This window comes from Dreissena polymorpha, chromosome 1 (genome assembly GCF_020536995.1).
Source record: "Dreissena polymorpha isolate Duluth1 chromosome 1, UMN_Dpol_1.0, whole genome shotgun sequence".
In the NCBI taxonomy this organism is placed as follows: Eukaryota; Metazoa; Mollusca; class Bivalvia; order Myida; family Dreissenidae; genus Dreissena; species Dreissena polymorpha.
In genome coordinates this window covers 210,027,826-210,048,978 of record NC_068355.1, presented here as the reverse complement: position 1 = coordinate 210,048,978, position 21,153 = coordinate 210,027,826, and the positions used below count along the sequence as shown (strand labels likewise).

General features: G+C 37.5%; 1 protein-coding gene across 1 annotated transcript in view; it reads left to right on the top strand.

Moving 5' to 3' along the window:
- The window catches only part of LOC127864843 (dihydrolipoyllysine-residue acetyltransferase component of pyruvate dehydrogenase complex, mitochondrial-like), a 32,198-nt gene extending 17,834 nt beyond the window's left edge, over window positions 1-14,364 (top strand). Inside the window, exons 8-13 of the mRNA XM_052404732.1 lie at window positions 640-725; window positions 2,248-2,388; window positions 5,375-5,456; window positions 6,494-6,574; window positions 7,241-7,380; window positions 13,467-14,364. Coding sequence (XP_052260692.1) covers window positions 640-725; window positions 2,248-2,388; window positions 5,375-5,456; window positions 6,494-6,574; window positions 7,241-7,380; window positions 13,467-13,596 — 660 coding nt within the window. The 3' untranslated portion in view covers window positions 13,597-14,364. The remainder of the gene's footprint in view (window positions 1-639; window positions 726-2,247; window positions 2,389-5,374; window positions 5,457-6,493; window positions 6,575-7,240; window positions 7,381-13,466) is intronic.
- Window positions 14,365-21,153: the final 6,789 nt, after the last annotated feature.

Below are 21,153 nucleotides of genomic sequence, written 5' to 3'. Positions count from 1 at the left end.
TGGCGCAATAGGGTGCATTGTGTTTCTGACAAACACATCTCTTGTTATATTTATAATTGGATCAACTAACTGAATAGCATATGTGATTGTATCAACGCGTTGAAGACATTGAAATCTTGTCAGAATGTACCTTATTTACACTTTTTAAACTCAAACTGTATTGTGTTATTAACAGAGTAGTAATGCATTATGAGATTGCACCACCATTTATTCATTGATTGACTGACTGACTGATTTATTATACCCCCACAAACGAAGTTTAGGGGGTATATAGGAGTTAACTTGTTAGTTGGTCTGTTTGTTGGTTGGTCCGTGTTAAGTGTCAGCTCTCTAATTCAAGAAGTTTTCGTCCGATCTTCACGGCATTTGGTCAGAAGTTGTATCTAGATGATGTGTAGGTCAAGTTTGAACATGGGCCATGTGGGGTCAAAAACTAGGTCACAGGGTCACTTAAGCTAGTGTTTTTTGTGAAGACAAATGCAAAATATTCTGTGTCTATGCGGCATGTAGGGGTAATCGTCCCGTCTGTGGCAAAGCTCTAGTTTATTGATTGATCGATTGATTGACTAATTGTTTGACTGACTGATTGATTGACTGATTGTTTGACTGACTGATGTATTGATTGATTTCTTGTTGCAGACAATAGCCAAGAGACTTACCGAGTCCAAGCAGACGATACCTCACTATTACCTTACGATAGATGTGAAACTAGACAGAACATTAGCGTAAGTATTTGCAATATCTTATACTGTATATGGGCCTTTCTCTGGAAAAACAGGGCTTAATGCATGCACCTGACGTGGCGTCTCACATTAACCTGTACAGTCTCACAGCCAGGCTAATAAAGGACGACACTTTACGTTTATTGTATTTATAAAAAATCTAGTTAAAGTGGAAAGTTTTGCCCTATAAGCTTGTGGGGACTGTATAGATATTCATCTTCAAACATGTCTTCATGGTCATTATACCAGGTGACTGAAAGAAAATGGGCGTCATACTATCAAATTGGAAGAATAGTGGAGCCTGATCTCTTGGTATGCCTCTTGTCTCAGTGATCTCTTGGTATGCCTCTTGTCACAGTGATCTCTTGGTATGCCTCTTGTCTCAGTGATCTCTTGGTATGCCTCTTGTCTCAGTGATCTCTTGGTATGCCTCTTGTCTCAGTGATTTCTTGGTATGCCTCTTGTCTCAGTGATTTCTTGGTATGCCTCTTGTCTCAGTGATTTCTTGGTATGCCTCTTGTCTCAGTGATTTCTTGGTATGCCTCTTGTCTCAGTGAGTTCTTGGTATGCCTCTTGTCTCAGTGATCTCTTGTATGCCTCTTGTCTCAGTGATCTTTTGGTATGCCTCTTGTCTCAGTGATCTCTTGTCTCAGTGATCTCTTGGTATTCCTCTTGTCTCAGTGATCTCTTGGTATGCCTCTTGTCTCAGTGATCTCTTGGTATGCCTCTTGTCTCAGTGATCTCTTGTATGCCTCTTGTCTCAGTGATCTCTTGGTATGCCTCTTGTCTCAGTAATCTCTTGGTATGCCTCTTGTCTCAGTGTTCTCTTGGTATGCCTCTTGTCTCAGTGTTCTCTTGGTATGCCTCTTGTCTCAGTGATCTCTTGGTATGCCTCTTGTCTCAGTGATTTCTTGGTATGCCTCTTGTCTCAGTGATTTCTTGGTATGCCTCTTGTCTCAGTGATCTCTTGGTATGCCTCTTGTCTCAGTGATCTCTTGGTATGCCTCTGGTCTCAGTGATTTCTTGGTATGCCTCTTGTCTCAGTGATCTCTTGGTATGCCTCTTGTCTCAGTGATCTCTTGGTATGCCTCTTGTCTCAGTGATTTCTTGGTATGCCTCTTGTCTCAGTGATCTCTTGGTATGCCTCTTGTCTCAGTGATCTCTTGGTATGCCTCTTGTCTCAGTGATTTCTTGGTATGCCTCTTGTCTCAGTGATCTCTTGGTATGCCTCTTGTCTCAGTGATTTCTTGGTATGCCTCTTGTCTCAGTGATCTCTTGGTATGCCTCTTGTCTCAGTGATCTCTTGGTATGCCTCTTGTCTCAGTGATTTCTTGGTATGCCTCTTGTCTCAGTGATCTCTTGGTATGCCTCTTGTCTCAGTGATCTCTTGGTAGGCCCTTTGTCTCAGTGATCTCTTGGTATGCCTCTTGTCTCAGTGATTTCTTGGTATGCCTCTTGTCTCAGTGATCTCTTGGTATGCCTCTTGTCTCAGTGATCTCTTGGTATGCCTCTTGTCTCATTCCAGATTAAGGAAAGAGTTGAATGCTCTGTTGGAGGGAGAGAAGAAGAAGCTGTCAGTGAATGATTTCATCATCAAGGCATCTGCCCTGGCGTGTAGACAGGTGCCTGAAGCAAACAGCTCATGGCAGGGGACCTTTGTAAGACAGTAAGTAGAACATGTGGGCTGGTGGGGGGCTGTAGGTTGTTTTATTACTCTACTCTCATGAGTCTTACTCAGGTTGTAGAGTGTAAGATTACAGATCGCCTACTGAATGTAATAAGTCATGTAACTGACATTTTTATACATTTTTACTTTTTTCCATTTTTGTGTTTATTAAGGTGACATACATCAACTGATAAAATATTAAGTCAACCTTTTTGGTAAAAGTAATGTTTTTATCCAATTTTCGAAATTGACATAAAAAACGCATGTCATTTTCTGATTGTAAAAAGAAGCGTAAGTGACATTTTGTTAAATTTTCACGAGAAGCAAAAAGATGTTTTATTAAAATGATAAACATTTTTCCGTATTCAAATTTTTTGATAAGTATTATAATAACACTTGAAGAACGAAACAAAACTCCAAATCGATATGTCTTTTTTAAAACAATCGAAAATTAAGAGAGGAGCAGTTATCATAATTTCAACACTGAAATATTTTGAGCGCAAAAAATAACGTAAGTGCTCTTAGTATATTTTGGAAAATGTCTCAAAATATGCTTCCCTGAACAATTCACAAAATGTCAGTTACCCTAGTTATAACATTCAGTAGACGAGATGTTAGGATGGCAGTTTGATTACACGCTCTGTCTACACATCTTGTAAGGGGATTTGTCATGACATTATTTATATGGCACTTCCCCCCTCCTCTCCGTCCACCCTGGCACTTCCCCCCTCCTCTCCGTCCACCCTGGCACTTCCCCCCTCCTCTCCGTCCACCCTGGCACTTCCCCCCTCCTCTCCGTCCACCTTGTCACTTCCCCCCTCCTCTCCGTCCACCCATTTATGATTCAAGTCAAGCAGTTGTCAGTTACAGGCCTAATTATGTTAACTGAAAAGTACTGGTTAGCACAGGAGTTTAAGTGGCCTAAATTGCCTGCAGTGATATGACTAAAATGCTTTTTGAAACAGCCAAAAATGAAAACCTCCTTTGTAGATGAAACCTCCTTGGTAGAAAAAAGGAACCTAAAGTAGACAAAAAACTTGAAGCGCTGGAAGGCCTGTGTAAAGACAGAATAAATATGTGTTGCCGGAAATTGCTTACCAAGTTTTTAATGTTTTTATCTCAGAAGGCCAGCTTTTTCGGATGGCATTTGTCCATCTTTTTTGCTCTGTCGTCAACACGTACCTTGTGTACCTTTCTATAGGACAGATTTATTTGAAAAATCTTGAACTTCATGAAACTTAGTCCAAAAATTTGTCATAATGAAATCTTAGCTGAATTCAAAACTGGGTCATGTTAGGTAAAAAGCTAGGTCATTAGTTTTTTTTATTACACTTGGGAAGTGTCATTTGCCAAATCATTTTTGAGACTTTCTCAGGATATTTGTTAAAGTCATGTCTCAACAGAGTTCATAAATGGTTACAGTCAGAGCTCCAGATAAAAATTTGGTCAAATTTTTATTTACTCCCTATTTTAAAAATTAATTCTTATTTTACCCCCTATTTATAAAATTAATTCTAAACAATATATTACCAAATAATTTTTTATTCATTGTTGACACTGAAATGGCTTTTTTTGCCTGCCACTCTTCGATACACCGCTTCGGATGGCCATTTTGATTTTTTATGTAAAACGGTCACTGACACTTCGGCTTAGGTCATAATGGACTTTTGGTCGCCGTTAAAGTCATATCAAAAACTATATTTAACATTTATTTTTAATGACATTTTGAATAGGTATACAGTATATTACTTGTGTATAAAAATTACGATAAGTGTAATTAAAAAGGTACAATAAACAGTAATGACTCGCCTGCAATACTAGGAGAACAGAATCGAGACTGTTTGGCCTTTCGACCATTTTTAGGTTGCTCTTCCTTACAGCAAACGCTTGAGTGACGTTGACTTAAAGTTGTAGTTTTAATTGAGCGCCTAGACTAGTCAGAACCAGGATAAAATGTTTACCGTATATAATTTGCTACTGGAAGTTTTACGCACGTTCGATAATTTCGAATTCGTGTTTTATTTTTTCAATGCGTAATTTTACGCAAAGATTTTAAATCTAAATCGTTATTTAAGAAATTTAATTTGTTTTTACGCCTTTACGCATGTTATCTGGAGCACTGGTTACAGTCATTTGAAAAACATTGCTGCTAGGGGATGAGTCATTTTCCTTTTATTTCTTTAGTGAAACCTTGTTAACACTCTAGACGTCACCTTTGTGGCCAAATCATCTTGAAACTTGCTTAGAGCATTTGTTGGCCTGGCAGTTTTCCTTATATGTATGCAGTGAAATGTTGGTTATACTGTAGGTACCACAGTTTTGTCCCAATTATCACGAAACTTGCTCGCAATATTTGTTTTAATGATATCTCAGCTCAGTTAAAAAATGGGTATGGACTGATTAAAATCTAAGCGACCAGGGGGCGGGCATTTATCGCATATGGCATTAGGAAACGTTGAAAACACTATAAGTCACATTTTTGGTCCAAATTTCCTCCAACTGCAGAGTTCAAAAACATTTCGACCCGCTGAAAAACATGGCCGCCTTGGGGCTGGGCAATTTTTCTTACAATTGGATTGTAACTTTTTCATTCATCATGCCATTTTGAAAATAACATAACATTAATCACCATGATGGAATGCAGCATTTGGTGTTTACACTTCTCCATAACTCATAGGTCAAGGTCACAATTTGATGGCAAAAGCCATTAAATAACTTGTTGGTGCTGTAACTTTGTTGAGCACAATGCAATTTTAAAATATTTTACCAAAATTTCCACATGATAAGACTTATTGTCAAGTGTAATACCCTCTCATAGGTCAAGGTCACCTTACGAGGTCAAAAGTCACATTTGGTCATGAACAGCTTGTATATGACATGAGCAGAGTTTTTCGGAAATATTAATATGTGGGGGCACTAGTGCCTAGTAGACACATGTTTTGTTCATACCTTAAGTAATAAATACAAATATTGAGATTTGTTTTAGGTACAATACAGTAGATGTCAATGTTGCTGTAGCTACAGATGCCGGACTCATAACTCCAATAGTTGCACGCGCTGACTTAAAGGTAGGTTACATGTCACTGTATGGAAATTTAGGTTACTTGCCACTTTGTAAAAAAGTAGGCTACATGGTACTATGTTAAACAATTTGGCTTCATCTTTTAATTCAATGGTTAATTGTGTGGTCTATGGGAAGAAGTATAAGTTGTTTTGCATTTCTGTTTTTCTTTATTCACAAGTCATTGTCCATTCATTAACATAGGGACAACTTTTTATTAGACCTCTGCCCCCTTTTAATACAAGATTTTTTATATTCAAAATATATTAAAACTAATGCATGCCTGGAGTAATCAGCAACATATTCTGTATGTATTTTTTCACTGTAAATACTAACACAAGTGAAGTTTGTTTGAAGATTATTATTAACAGGGCCCTGAATATTAGTAACAATTAATTATGATTCCCATGGACACCTGAAATTAACTACTGAAGTCTCATTGTGGGAAAATTGGGTTGATGCATGTGCTTAAATTGTCGTCCCAGATTAGCCTGTGTAATATGCACAGTCTATTCAGGGATAACACTTTCCACTTGTATGGAATTTTATGTTTCAGGGCCCTCAATCCATTTTAGGGGAAGCGGGTCGCTACCCATAGCAGGGGAAATTTTCGCGGTGTTTCCCTTTTTGGGGGATTTTTTACTTACTCTCTAATTATTACATTTGTACATGTTTGCACTATATTCATTGCTATTTTCATAATTAAGTATGTTTGCAAAGATTACATTAAAATAGAATGAGATATAATAATCATGAGACACATCTATCTATTAAAAAAAAAAAAAAAATTTTTTAGGGGGAATTTTTCCCCCAAAAAGGGGAAAGCGTATACTTTTCAGGTGGGGGAATGTGGCCGAATTTTGGCAGTGAATTTGACAGATTGAGGGCCCTGTGTTTGTAGGAAGTCTCCGCTAAACGAAAATCCTGTTTGTGCAGGAAGTGACATCCCTGATTAGCCTGTGCATACTACCATTCACATATTTCCCAGACTGAGACTTATTTATGTCCAACCCTGTCAGTATTTCCTTGTGTGTGATGTTACAGGGCCTTACTCAGATCAGTGAAGACGTAGGAAACCTAGCTGCCAAGGCAAAGGCTGGTAAATTGCAGCCACATGAGTTTCAGGTAGAGTTATACATGTCGTTATGTATTGGTAATACCCAAGAAACAAACTCAAGCAAATCGTATTATTTCTTTGGCTTTGAATTTATTTGTGCGCAAATTAATAGCTGTTCACTTATCTTGAAATAACCTTTGTGTTTTACTGAAATCAAACAACCTGTCTAACTAGCTCAGTTGGTAAAGGGTGGGACTACAAATCCAAGGAGTCAGGGTTCAGGGTTAAATTCCTAGCCTTTCCACATGACTTGTCTGGGGCTTTGTCATGAAATTTTCCAAACCTTTATTCTTTCAGTTCTCTGATTCCAGTAGGTCAGTTGTCAGTTATTAAAGGCATGAGTATATATGCTCAGTACTGCTTATACTAGCTTACCCAGGAATAAAAGTGTGAGTGGGTTAATTGACCGCCTAAGTATGACTTAATTTCTTTCGCGAAATGGTGGAAAAAAAACATACATCAACAAACTCAAAATATTAACTTCTTCTCTTTCGCTTGTAAGGAAGTATTTGTTAACTGAAAGTCCATCTCAATGAAAACCCAGTTTTGGCAGAAAGTATTGTCCTAGTCCAGATTAGCCTGTGCAGACTACTATTAGCCTGTGACAGGCTAATCTGTGACATCACTATACACACATGCATTAAGCCCAAACATTATTCTCCACTTTTCTGCAGGGTGGAACTTTCACAATCTCCAATCTGGGCATGTTTGGCATCAAGAGTTTCTCCGCAGTTATCAACCCGCCCCAGGCATGCATCCTGGCAGTAGGAGGGGCCGAGAAACGCCTTGTGGTGGATGAACACTCTAACACAGGGTATGTTTAAATGACCCTTATGAAGGTTTTTTAACCAGGTTTTCCGAAGGAAAAAACTGGTTATTAGTTTGGCGAATGTTGGCGGGTGGGCAGAACAAGCTTGTCCGGGGCATAACTTAATAGTTCATTGTGAGATTTGAAAATCATTTGGCACATTTGTTCACCATCATAAGACGGTGTGTCACGCGAAAGAATTACGTCTATATTTCCAAGGTCAAGGTCACACTGTGAGTTCAAAGGTCAAAAATGGCCATAAATGAGCTTGTCTGGGCCATAACTATGTCTTTCATTGTGAGATTTTAAAATCATTTGGCACATTTGTTCGCCATCATTGGACGGTGTGTCGCACGAAAGAATTACGTCAATATTTCCCAAGGTTAAGGTTGCCACAACTAAAAATGGATTTATTTTGAAACGAGTGTAACTATGAACAGTTTGAGTTGTCTCCCTTTATCAGACTTTTTTTTCAAATTGAAAACCTGGTTTTGTGACAATTTTGTCCCTTGTTTTTAATTCTTAGATAATGGCAGTTTTCAACAAATTTCAGATGTTCACAACTAAAATTTTCACAATTAAAAGAAGTTTGTGATTGGTATTTTCACAATGTTTTAAAGTGCTCAACTAATTTTTCTTGCCATTTTGAAAAAGTGGCTGCTCATTTGTTCACCTTTTTGAACAGTTCACATTTTTGTTTTACAAAATGATAGGGCCAAGGCTGCTTCACAAAGATTTGGAAAAACATACAAAATTTTATGTTTAAACTAGCTCACATAGCTTCACTGGATTTTTTAGCTCACCTGATCGCTCAGGTGAGCTTTTGTGACCGGTCTTTGTCCGTCGTACGTCCGTCCTTTAACATTTGTTCGTAAACACTCTAGAAGCCACATTTATTGTCCGATCTTCATAAAACTTGGTCAGAAGGTTCATCCCAATGAAATCTCGGTCGAGTTCGAAACTAGGTCGTGCCAGGTCAAAAACTAGGTCACTAGGTCAAATAAAAGAAAAAACTTGTAAACACTGTAGAAGTCACATTTCATGCCCAATCTTTATGTAACTTTGTCAAAATGTTTGTCTTAATGATATGTTGGTTGAGTTTAAAAGTGGTTCCGGTCCATTGAAAAACATGGCCGCCAGTGGGTGGGGCAGTTTTCCTTATTTGGCTATTTAGAAACCTTGTAAACACTCTTGAAGTCACAATTTTTGCCAAATCATGAAAGTTGGTCAAAACATTGGTTTTATTGATTTCTCGGATGAGTTCGAAAATGGACCATATGGGTGAAAAAACATGGCCCCCAGTGGGCGGGGCATTTTGCTCTATATGTATATAGTGAAAACATGTCAACACTCTAGAAGTCACATTTTTGGCCCAATTTTCATGAAATTTTGTCAGAACTTGTTTCCTAGATACATGAGTTAAGTTTGAAAATGGTTCCCGTCCGTTGAAAAACATGGTTGCCAGGGGGAGGTGGCAGTTTTCCTTATATTTATATAGTTAAAAATGCTTGAAAACTATCATGAATTAAGGTCATGTAACATGCGAGACAACTCTTCTAAATATTGCATTTAAGTTTACAGTAGTTACTCCCCTTTGATTATTAATGTTTTCATAATAATACCGTGTAGTTGTGTCATTTATGTGTTAATTGTTATTCGAGGTTTTTATGCCCCCTTTCGAAGGGGGCATATAGTGATCAGACTGTCCGTCTGTCCCCCTGTCTGTCTGTCCGTCTTTCCGTCACACTTTCCGTTTAGGTTTTGAAAAATGCTCATTACTTCTATGTCCCTTGAGATATAACCTTCATATTTAGTATGCATGTGTATATGGACAAGGCCTTTCCATACGCACACAAATTTTGTACCCTTGTGACCTTGACCTTGAACTTAGGGTCCTCGTTTAGGTTTGGAAATCTGCGTTTAAGTTTCAAAAAATGCTCATAACTTCTATGGCCCTTGAGATATAACCTTCTTATTTGGTATGCATGTGTATATGGACAAGGCCTTTCCATACACACAAAATTATTTACACCTGTGACCTTGACCTTGAACTTAGGGTCCGCGTTTAGGTTTTGAAATCTACGTTTAGGTTTTGAAAAATGCTATAACTTCTATCAAAGCGTTTATAGGGGGCATATGTCATCCTATGGTGACAGCTTTTGTTTTTAGCTCACCTGTTTGCTCAGTTGAGCTTTTGTGACTGGTCTTTGTCCGTCCACATTTGTTTGTAAACACTCTAGAGGCCACATTTATTGTCCGATCTTCATGAAACTTGGTCAGAAGATTTGTCCCGATGATATCTCGATCGAGTTCGAAACTGGGTCATGCTGGGTCAAAAACTAGGTCACTAGGTCAGAAAGAAAAGAAAAAACACAGTACAAGTCACATTTAATGCCCAATCTTCATGTAACTTTGTCTAAATGTCTGTCTTAATGATATGTTGGTTGAGGTCAAAAGTGGTTCTGGTCCGTTGAAAAACATGGCCCGTAGTGGGCGGGGCAGTTTTCCTTAAATGGCTAAAGAGAAACCTTGTAAACACTCTAGAAGTCACAATTTTGGCCCATCATCATGAAAGTTAATCAAAACATTGGTTTTATTGATATGTCTGACGATTTTGTTAATGGTCCAGATCGCCGAAAAAACATGGCTGCCAGTGTGCGGGGCATTTTTCTCTATATGTATATAGTGAAAACATGTAAACACTCTAGAAGTCACATTTTTGCCCAATTTTCATTAAATTTGGTCAGAACATTTGTTTCCTTGATACGAGAGTTGAGTTGGAAAATGGTTCTGGTCAGTTGAATAACAAGGCTGCCCGGGGGGGGGGGGGGGGGGGGTTTTCCTTATGTGACTATATAGAGAGAAACCTTGTGATCGAACACTATAGAAGTCACATATGTTGCCTAATCATCGTGAAGCTTAGTCAATACATTGGTTTTATTGATTTCTTGGACAAGTTGGAAAATGGCTCAGATCGGTGAAACACACTTTTTAGCTCACCTAATTGCTCAGGTGAGGTTTTAGGATTGGTCTTTGTCCGATGTCTGTTCGTCCACATTGGTTTGTAAACACTCTAGCATTCACATTTCTCAAGCATTCTTTATCAAAGTTTCTAAAAAATCTCAGTCAAGTTTGATGATGAGCAAAATCACATAATTAATGCCATAATTATTGCCCTTAGATTGTCCAAATTTTCATTATATTATACAAAATCCTTGTAAGCAAAGTTTGATGTTTGGTAAGGGGGGTCAACTCAAAATATATTTTACCATTTCAAATCTTACAAAAACATAAACACTCCCTACGCAGGAGTTTGGTTCAATAATGATGAAACTTGACCAGGATGTTTGTCTGGTCAATATCTAGGTTAAGTTTGACATTAGGTAAAGATTGAATGAACCGACTCCTCTCAGGTGAGCGAACTAGGGCCATCTTGGCCCTCTAGTTTCAATTGTTCTCAATATCTGTTGTAGTGGATTGTTTTCCTATGTGTTTTCCATATTTATGCCCCCCTTCGAAGAAGAGGGGGTATATTGTTTTGCACATGTTGGTCCGTCGGTCTGTAAAAAGTCCAGAATTATCTCCCCTTGAATTTGTGAAATAAGGCTTGTTTACGCAATAAAGTCCACAGTTTTCATCAAATTATTTTCCAACTTGCATAGTGTCTTTATCTGAACGATGAGTCAAACCCTATTGAAAATGAGCAATGTCGGAGTTATAAGTCCAGAATTATCTCCCCTTGAATTTAAGAAAAAATGAAAATTCAGTTTTTTTATGTGATAAAGTCCATAATTTTCATCCAATTCTTGGCAAACTTGCACAGTGTCTTTGTATCAATGAGGACTCAAACCCTTTTTATGCCCCCCTTCGAAGAAGAGGGGGTATATTGTTTTGCACATGTCGGTCCGTCCGTCCACCAGATGGTTTGTCCGTCCACTGGACGGTTTCAGGATGATAACTCAAGAATGCTTAGGCCTAGGATCATGAAACTTCATAGGTACATTGATCATGACTGGCAGATGACCCCTATTAATTTTCAGGTCAAAGGTCAAGGTCACAGTGACTCGAAACAGTAAAAAGGTTTCCGGATGATAACTCAAGAATGCTCAAGCCTAGGATCATGAAACTTCATAGGTACATTGATCATGACTGGCAGATGACCCCTATTAATTTTCAGGTCACTAGGTCAAAGGTCAAGGTCACAGTGACTCGAAACATTAAAACGGTTTCCGGATGATAACTCAAGAATGCTTAAGCCTAGGATCATGAAACTTCATAGGTACATTGATCATGACTGGCAGATGAACCCTATTGATTTTCAGGTCACTAGGTCAAAGGTCAAGGTCACAGTGACTCGAAACAGTAAAATGGTTTGCGGATGATAACTCAAGAATGCTTATGCCTAGGATCATGAAACTTCAAAGGAACATTGATCATGACTGGCAGATGACCTCTATTGATTTTCAGGTCACTAGGTCAAAGGTCAAGTTCACAGTGACTCGCAACAGTAAAATGGTTTCCGTATGATAACTCAAGAATGCTTACGCCTAGGATCATGAAACTTCAAAGGAATATTGCTAATGACTGGCAGATGACCCCTATTGATTTTCAGGTCACTAGGTCAAAGGTCAAGGTCACAGTGACTCGAAACAGTAAAATGGTTTCCGTATGATAACTCGAGAATGCTTAAGCCTAGGATCATGAAACTTCAAAGGTACATTGATAATGACTGGCATATGACCCCTATTGATTTTCATGTCACTAGGTCAAAGGTCAAGGTCACAGTGACTTGAAACAGTAAAATGTTTTCCGGATGATAACTCAAGAATGCTTATGCCTAGGATCATGAAACTTCATAGGTAAATTGATCATGACTGGCAGATGCCCCTATTGATTTTCAGGTCACTAGGTCAAAGGTCAAGGTCACAGTGACAAAAAACGTATTCACACAATGGCTGCCACTACAACTGACAGCCCATATTTCATTCATTGTATGTGTGTCCAAAAACTTTAACCTTGGTTAAAGTTCCTTGGTTAAAGTTTGATAACTTTTGAAATTTTTTAGATAGCAACTTCATATTTTGCATGCATGTGTATCTCACTGAGCTGCACATTTTGAGTGGTGAAAAGTCAAGGTCAAGGTCATCCTTCAATGTCAAAGGTCAAATATTGTATTTTTCTTTCCTAAAACTTTAAACCATTTATGCCTAGTGGACTCTTACATCCAGCTAAATGGGATCAATTTATCTTGACTGGCAGATGACCCCTATTGATTTTCAGGTCACTAGGTCAAAGGTCAAGGTCACAGGGACAAAAAACGTAGTCACACAATGGCTTCCACTACAACTGACAGCCCATATGTGGGGCATGCATGTTTTACAAACAGCCCTTGTTTAAAAAGAGCAATATCAAAGCAATAAGTTATGAATGACTTCCCCTTGAATATGAGAAAATTTTGAAATCCCGCTTGTTTACGCAATTAATTCCACAGTTTTCATCCAATTATTTCCAAATTTGCACAGTATCTTTATATCAATGAGGACTTGAACCCTATTGAATATGAGCAGTATCGGAGAAATAAGTACACAATAATCTCCCCTTGAATTCGAGAAAATTCTCCTTGTTTGCGCGATTAAGTACACAGTTTCCATCTTATTCTTTCCAAACTTGCAGTGTTTATAGCAGTAGAGCGATTCAGGCCCTCATGGGCCTCTTGTTATATAATGTTACGGTTAATAACCTTTTCTTTTAGTTTTGCACCAATCAATAAACACAATTTATTTGGGGGTCGATATCAATTCAAACAAGCGGTGTGTTTGTGAAACACTATGTCCCGTATATTTGACCTTTGACCTTGAAGGATGACCTTGACCGTTCACCACTCAAAATGTGCAGCTCCATGAGATGCATGCCAAATATGAAGTTGCTATCTTCAATATTGCAAAGGTTATGGCAAATTGTAAAGTTTGATGCAAACACAAAAACAAACAAACCAACAGACAGAGCAAAAACAATATGTCCCCCACTCATAAATTATTCTTGTTTCCTTAAGTTTTTTCAAACACTGTTACACATTTTGCGGCTGTTTCCAGGTACTCCCAGGCCACAGTAATGAGTGTGACCCTGAGTTGTGACCACAGGGTGGTGGACGGCGCAGTGGGAGCGCGCTGGCTGGCTGAGTTCCGAAAATACCTGGAAAACCCTTCCACCATGCTCTTGTGAGGAACACAATCTCAACTATAACCATGGAAATAGTAGTATTTAAGATGAAAGACTGCAGTCATAATTGGAAAGAATGGCTTTGTTGTATAAGAATGGTTTATTGGCTTTCAATGATAGAATTTCAATGATGTCTTGAAATTTGCTAAGGGTTTAACTATTTTGTCTTATGACAAACTAATACATATAAGTATGCTTATAAGTATATGTACGAGCGTATGTTACTTTTGGAGACAATACTCTTTAAAAAAAAATATATTGTACTTTTTTGAGTGACAATGTTTTAGTGATATTTGTTAGATTATATAACATATTAAATTTAAAAAAAAATCAATTGTGTCTGCTATATATTTTCTCCTAAATTATCAGCCTTAGAATTTTTGTTTCTCCTCAACGTTAACATTTCTGACAAAAGCACAGTAGGTAATAGAGGATATTTGTGCATGTCAGTGTAAGATCGTTTGTTATTTCAAGAGTGATCATAGAAAGCCACTCGTGAAGATATTATTTTTCTATGATCACGAAAATATTAAAAAAACGTTGATCGTTTTGATACGGCAGGCATTACAGTGCAAAAGGATGTACTCAAGGAATATTTTATTAGCAACAATTAAATGTATGTATCATTATTATAGTGTTTCTGTTACTTATGATTGATCTTGTGTGTCTTACAAGCATGAAAGTGCTAGATGGGTGTTTTCTGGTATAATGTTATGTTTTAGGAATGCTATTTAATGATTACACCTTTGAATAAACGGAAAGGGGCTTGTTTTTTTTGTTTCTCTTTGATTGAAAGTTGAAACATATACAGCACAAAATGTATACGCATATATCACGGCCGTCAATTACGTGCGCCACCTCTTTTTTGATGCATTAATAAATGAGCCAATGCAACTTCCGAGGTTGCGCTCAAGCCTGGATGTTTTGAAATTTCAAAGATAATTTTACAGCGTGATTAGGTTTTATATGTTTTTACAACATATTTCGCATTATTTAAAAAAATCGGGCAATGTAGTGTGATTTAGCGAAGATTAATTCATAAGAGGTGGCGCGCGTCATTAACCACTGTGTATATTGGGCAACACTAACTACCCAAATCTGATGAGTTGGGTGAAAAACATTGTTGTTTTATGGCCCTGCTTTGGGAAAAGCAGACACAATTCATGTCCGAAAAGTGTGGATCCAAATGCGCAGGCCGGTTTTCAGCTACATTGGCCGCATTTTGCATAAGACTCATTTTCGCGTGATGTGAGATACATGAACACAAATTAAAGCATGAGCCTTGGCGCCGATTAACCATATCAACCAAATCGCTTATATAACCATATTTTTATGTACTGAAAAATATTTGCTTGTATTTTAATCAAAACAATAAATATAAATCATATTGCAGAATAACTATATTATTTACTATACTACTTTATTTATAAACGTTCGATTTTTTATTTGATTGCAAAAATATATAGCTATTTTCAGCTTTAGAGCTTTACTCATGGGGAAAAACCTGCTAAAGACTATCCTTATCAACAGCAAATAATAAAAAACAAATACAACAATTAAAATATTATGCATTTTAATTTGCATTAAAAGGGTGAAGATCGTTGAATTGATATGGACTTTTGGATTTAATTTGACTGCAAAATGTGTAATTTGTTCTCTTTACCACCAATTCTGTTCTCTTCACCACCAATTCAAAGAAGTGTCCATGACATCACGGGCAATCCACATATATCAGTGAAACTACGATTCGGTATACTTTGGGCGGAATAGGCAACCCTGCTGCTCATTACTTCTGTAATTTTTTCTTCCATTTTTTTATGCCCCCCTTCGAAGAAGAGGGGGTATATTGCTTTGCTCATGTCGGTCGGTCCGTCCACCAGGTGGTTGTCAGACGATAACTCAAGAACGCTTGGGCCTAGGATCATGAAACTTCATAGGTACATTGATCATGACTCGCAGATGACCCCTATTGATTTTGAGGTCAAAGGTCAAGGTCACGGTGACCCGAAATAGTAAAATGGTTTTTGAATGATAACTCAAGAACGCATACGCCTAGGATCATGAAACTTCATGGGTAGATTGATCATGACTTGCAGATGACCCCTATTGATTTTGAGGTCACTAGGTCAAAGGTCAAGGTCACGGTGACCCGAAATAGTAAAATGGTTTCCGGATGATAACTCAAGAATGCATACGCCTAGGATCATGAAACTTCATGGGTAGATTGATCATAACTCGCAGATGACCCCTATTGATTTTGAGGTCACTAGGTCAAAGGTCAAGGTCAGGGTGACCCGAAACAGTAAAATGGTTTTCGGATGATAACTCGAGAACGCATACGCCTAGGATCATGAAACTTCATAGGTAGATTGATCATGACTTGCAGATGACCCCTATTGATTTTGAGGTCACAAGGTCAAAGGTCACGGTGACCTGAAATAGTAAAATGATTTTCGGATGATAACTCAAGTACGCTTTTGCCTAGGATCATGACACTTCATAGGTACATTGATCGTGACTCGCAGATGACCCCTATTGATTTTTAGGTCACTAGGTCAAAGGTCAAGGTCACAGTGACAAAAATCTGGACACACAATGGCTGCCACTACAACGGACAGCCCATATGGGGGGCATGCATGTTTTACAAACAGCCCTTGTTTCTTTTTATAGCAGGTTCGGGAATGGGGTAGCTCAAGATCCGTATGTAAGTTTTGGCATCACCTCCAACACCCTCGAGTGCCAAAGAAACCAACTGGCTGCAGCTATAAAAAAATAGGAACAACGCTGAAACAATATTACAAATATGAGATACATACTGGAAGCATAATGCATTTTTAGCTCATCTATTTTTTGAAAAAAAATATGAGCTATTGTCATCACCTTGGCGTCGGTGTCCGGTTAAGTTTTGCGTTTAGGTCCACTTTTCTCATAAAGTATCAATGCTATTGCATTCAAACTTGGTACACTTACTTACTATCATGAGGAAACTGGGCAGGCAAAGTTAGATAACTCTGGCTTGCATTTTGACAGAATAATGTGCCCTTTTTTTTATTCTTAGAAAATTGAAAATTTTGGTTAAGTTTTGTGTTAAATTCATTTTATTCCTTAAGTATCAAAGCTATTGCTTTCATACTTGGAACACTTACTAACTATCATAAGGGGACTGTGCGGGCAAAGTTATGTAACTCTGACTGGCATTTTGACAGAATTATGTGCCCTTTTTATACTTAGAAAATTGAAAATTTGGTTAAGTTTTGTGTTTAGGTCCACTTTTTAGCTCACCTGTCACAAAGTGACATGGTGAGCTCATGTGACCGTGTGATGTCCGGCGTCCGTTGTGTGTGCGTGCATCCGTCAACAATTTGTTTGTGTAGACAGTAGAGGTCACAGTTTTCATCCAATCTTTATGAAATTTGGTCGGAATGTTGATCTTGATGAATTCTAGGTTGGGATTGTATTTGGGTCATCTGGGGTCAAAAACTAGGTCACTAGGTCAAAAACTATGTCCTATAATAGGTCATATAATAGAAAAACCTTGTGTAGACAATAGAGGTCGCAGTTTTCATCCAATCTTCATGAAATTTGGTCAGAAATGTTTATCTTGATGAAATCTGGGTTGGGATTGTATTTGGGTCATCTGGGGTCAAAAACTAGGTCACTAGGTCAAATAATTGAAAAATCATCAACAATTTGTTTGTGTAGACAGTAGAGGTCACAGTTTTCATCCAATGTTTATGAAATTTGGTCAGAATGTTTATCTTGATGAAATCTTGGTTGGGATTGTATTTGGGTTATCTGGGGTCAAAAACTAGGTCAATAGGTCAAAAACTAGGTCATATAATAGGTCATATAATAGAAAAACCTTGTGTAGACAATAGAGATCACAGTTTTCATCCAATCTTCATGAAATTTGGTCTGAAATGTTTATCTTGATGAAATCTGGGTTTGGAATGTATTTGGGTCATCTGGGGTCAAAAACTAGGTCTCTAGGTCAAATAATTGAAAAATCATCAACAATTTGTGTAGACAGTAGAGGTCACAGTATTCATCCAATGTTTATGAAATTTGGTCAGAATGTTTATCTTGATGAAATCTTGGTTGGGATTTTATTTGGGTCATCTGGGGTCAAAAACTAGGTCACTAGGTCAAATAATAGAAAAACCTTGTGTAGACAAAAGAGGTCGAAGTTTTGTTCCAATCTTTTTGAAATTTGGTCAGAATGTTAATCTTGATGAAATCTGGCTTTGGAATGTATTTGGGTCATCTGGGGTCAAAAACTAGATCACTAGGTCAAAAACTAGGTCAAATAATAGAAAAACCTTGTGTAGACAATAGAGGTCGCAGTTTTCATCCAATCTTTAATAAATTAGGTAAGAATGTTTATCTTGATAAAGTCTGGGTTGGGATTGTATTTGGGTCATCTGAGATCAAAAACTAGGTCACTAGGTCAAATAATAGAAAAACCGTCAACAATTTGTTTGTGTAGACAGTAGAGGTCACAGTTTTCATCCAATCTTTATGTATGAAATTTGGTCAGAGTGTTTATCTTGATGAAATCTGGGTTGGGATTGTATTTGGGTCATCTGGGGTCAAAAACTAGGTCACTAGGTCAAAAACTAGGTCACTAGGTGAAATAATAGAAAAACCTTGTATAGACAATAGAGGTCGCAGTTTTGATACAATCTTTATGAAATTTGATCAGAATGTTTATCTTGATGAAATCTGGGTTGGGATTGTATTTGGGTCATCTGGGGTCAAAAACTAGGTCACTAGGTCAAATAATTGAAAATTCATCAACAATTTGTTTGTGTAGACAGTAGAGGTCACAGTTTTCATCCAAGTTTATGAAATTTGGTCAGAATGTTTATCTTGATGAAATCTTGGTTGGGATTGTATTTGGGTTATCTGGGGTCAAAAACTAGGTCAATAGGTCAAAAACTAGGTCATATAATAGGTCATATAATAGGTCATATAATAGAAAAACCTTGTGTAGACAATAGAGATCACAGTTTTCATCCAATCTTCATGAAATTTGGTCTGAAATGTTTATCTTGATGAAATCTGGGTTTGGAATGTATTTGGGTCATCTGGGGTCAAAAACTAGGTCTCTAGGTCAAATAATTGAAAAATCATCAACAATTTGTGTAGACAGTAGAGGTCACAGTTTTCATCCAATGTTTATGAAATTTGGTCAGAATGTTTATCTTGATGAAATCTTGGTTGGGATTGTATTTGGGTCATCTGGGGTCAAAAACTAGGTCACTAGGTCAAATAATAGAAAAACCTTGTGTAGACAATAGAGGTCAAAGTTTTGTTCCAATCTTTTTGAAATTTGGTCAGAATGTTTATCTTGATGAAATCTGGCTTTGGAATGTATTTGGGTCATCTGGGGTCAAAAACTAGGTCACTAGGTCAAAAACTAGGTCAAATAATAGAAAAACCTTGTGTAGACAATAGAGGTCGCAGTTTTCATCCAATCTTTAATAAATTAGGTAAGAATGTTTATCTTGATGAAATCTGGGTTGGGATTGTATTTGGGTCATCTGAGATCAAAAACTAGGTCACTAGGTCAAATAATAGAAAAACCGTCAACAATTTGTTTGTGTAGACAGTAGAGGTCACAGTTTTCATCCAATCTTTATGTATGAAATTTGGTCAGAGTGTTTATCTTGATGAAATCTGGGTTGGGATTGTATTTGGGTCATCTGGGGTCAAAAACTAGGTCACTAGGTCAAAAACTAGGTCACTAGGTGAAATAATAGAAAAACCTTGTATAGACAATAGAGGTCGCAGTTTTCATACAATCTTTATGAAATTTGATCAGAATGTTTATCTTGATGAAATCTGGGTTGGGATTGTATTTTGGTCATCTTGGGTCAAAAACTAGGTCACTATGTCAAATAATAGAAAAACCTTGTGTAGACAATAGAGGTCACAGTTTTCATCCAATCTTCATGAAATTTGGTCAGAATGTAACTTTTTGTTTGTCTTGATGAAATCCGGGTTGGGATTGTATTTGGGTCACCTGGGGTCAGAAACTAGGTCAATAGTATAAATATTAGAAAAACCTTCTGTAGACAATAGAGGTCACAGTTTTCATTCAATCTTTATGAAATTTGGTCAGAATGTTTATCTTGATAAAAACTGGGTTGGGGATTGTATTTGGTTAGTCATGTGAGCGATTCAGGGCCATCATGGCCCTCTTGTTTCCTAAAGTATCAAAGCTATTGCTTTCATACTTGCAATACTTACTAACTATTGTAAGGGGATTGTGTAGGCAAAGTAATGTAACTCTGACTGGCATTTTGATGGAATTATGGGCCCTTTATACTTGAAAATTTGGTTAAGTTTTGTGTTTTGGTCCACTTTACCCCTAAAGTATCATAGATATTGCTTTCATACTTGGAACACTCGCAAACTATAATAAGGGGACAGTAAAGGACAAGTTGCATAACTCTGGTAGTCATTTTTATGGAATTATGGCCCTTTTTTGACTTAGTAACTTTGAATATATGGTTACATTTTGTGTTAAGTTCCACTTTACTTCTAAAGTATCAAGGATATTGCTTTCAAACTGCAAATACTTTCATGCTATCATGAGGGTATTGTACCTGGCAAGTTGAATTTTACCTTGACCTTTGAATGACCTTGACTCTCAAGGTCAAATTATTAAATTTTGCTAAAATTGCCATAACTTCTTTATTTATGATTAGATATGATTGATAATTTGACAAAACAACTCTTACCTGGCATACCACAATAGACTCCACCCAAACCATCCCCCACGCCCCCCCCCCCCGAATCCCCCCTCAATCCCCCCCCCCATTTTTTTAAAGATCATCTAATAAATGACCACCACACCCTTACACTAAGGTCAAAGGTCAAAAAAAATAATCAAAGCAGCGTTATCATGAAGCTGCACATTTTAAGTGGTGGAAGATCAAGGTCACCCTTCAAGGTCAAGGTCATCCTTCAAGGTCATTGGTCAAAAAAAAAGTTCAAAGCGGCGTTCTCATAAAGCTGCACATTTTGAGTGGTGGAAGTTCAAGGTCAAGGTCATCCAGTAAGGTCAAAGGTAAAAAAAAAACACAATTTTTTTTTCAAAGCGCTGCAATAGGGAGCATTGTGTTTCTGACGAACACATCTCTTGTTGTTGTTTTTTCAAACATGGTTAAAAAACACAAATATTTATTTTTATTATTTTATTTTTGAAATACCGTCCAACCATACCACCCATGAGTGCCCCCCCCCCCCAATAAAAATTTTTTTTTTTCATTTGTTTTAGCATTTTTGGAAGATAATGTAATCAAGGACCACACCCCCACACTATACACCCCTCTCCACCCCTCTCTCCTTTGTGATTGAAATTGAGATAGGTCCATACACCTTTAAAAAGAAAAATAGATGAGCGGTCTGCACCCGCATGGCGGTGCTCTTGTTTTTTTAATAGATTTATCGTGTTTGCACTATTTAAAGTGACCGAAACGTGCAGAACAAAACATTTCCTAATGAAGGTGCTGCCACAAAACTTGGATCAAAACATTTAAGCTGTTTACGAAC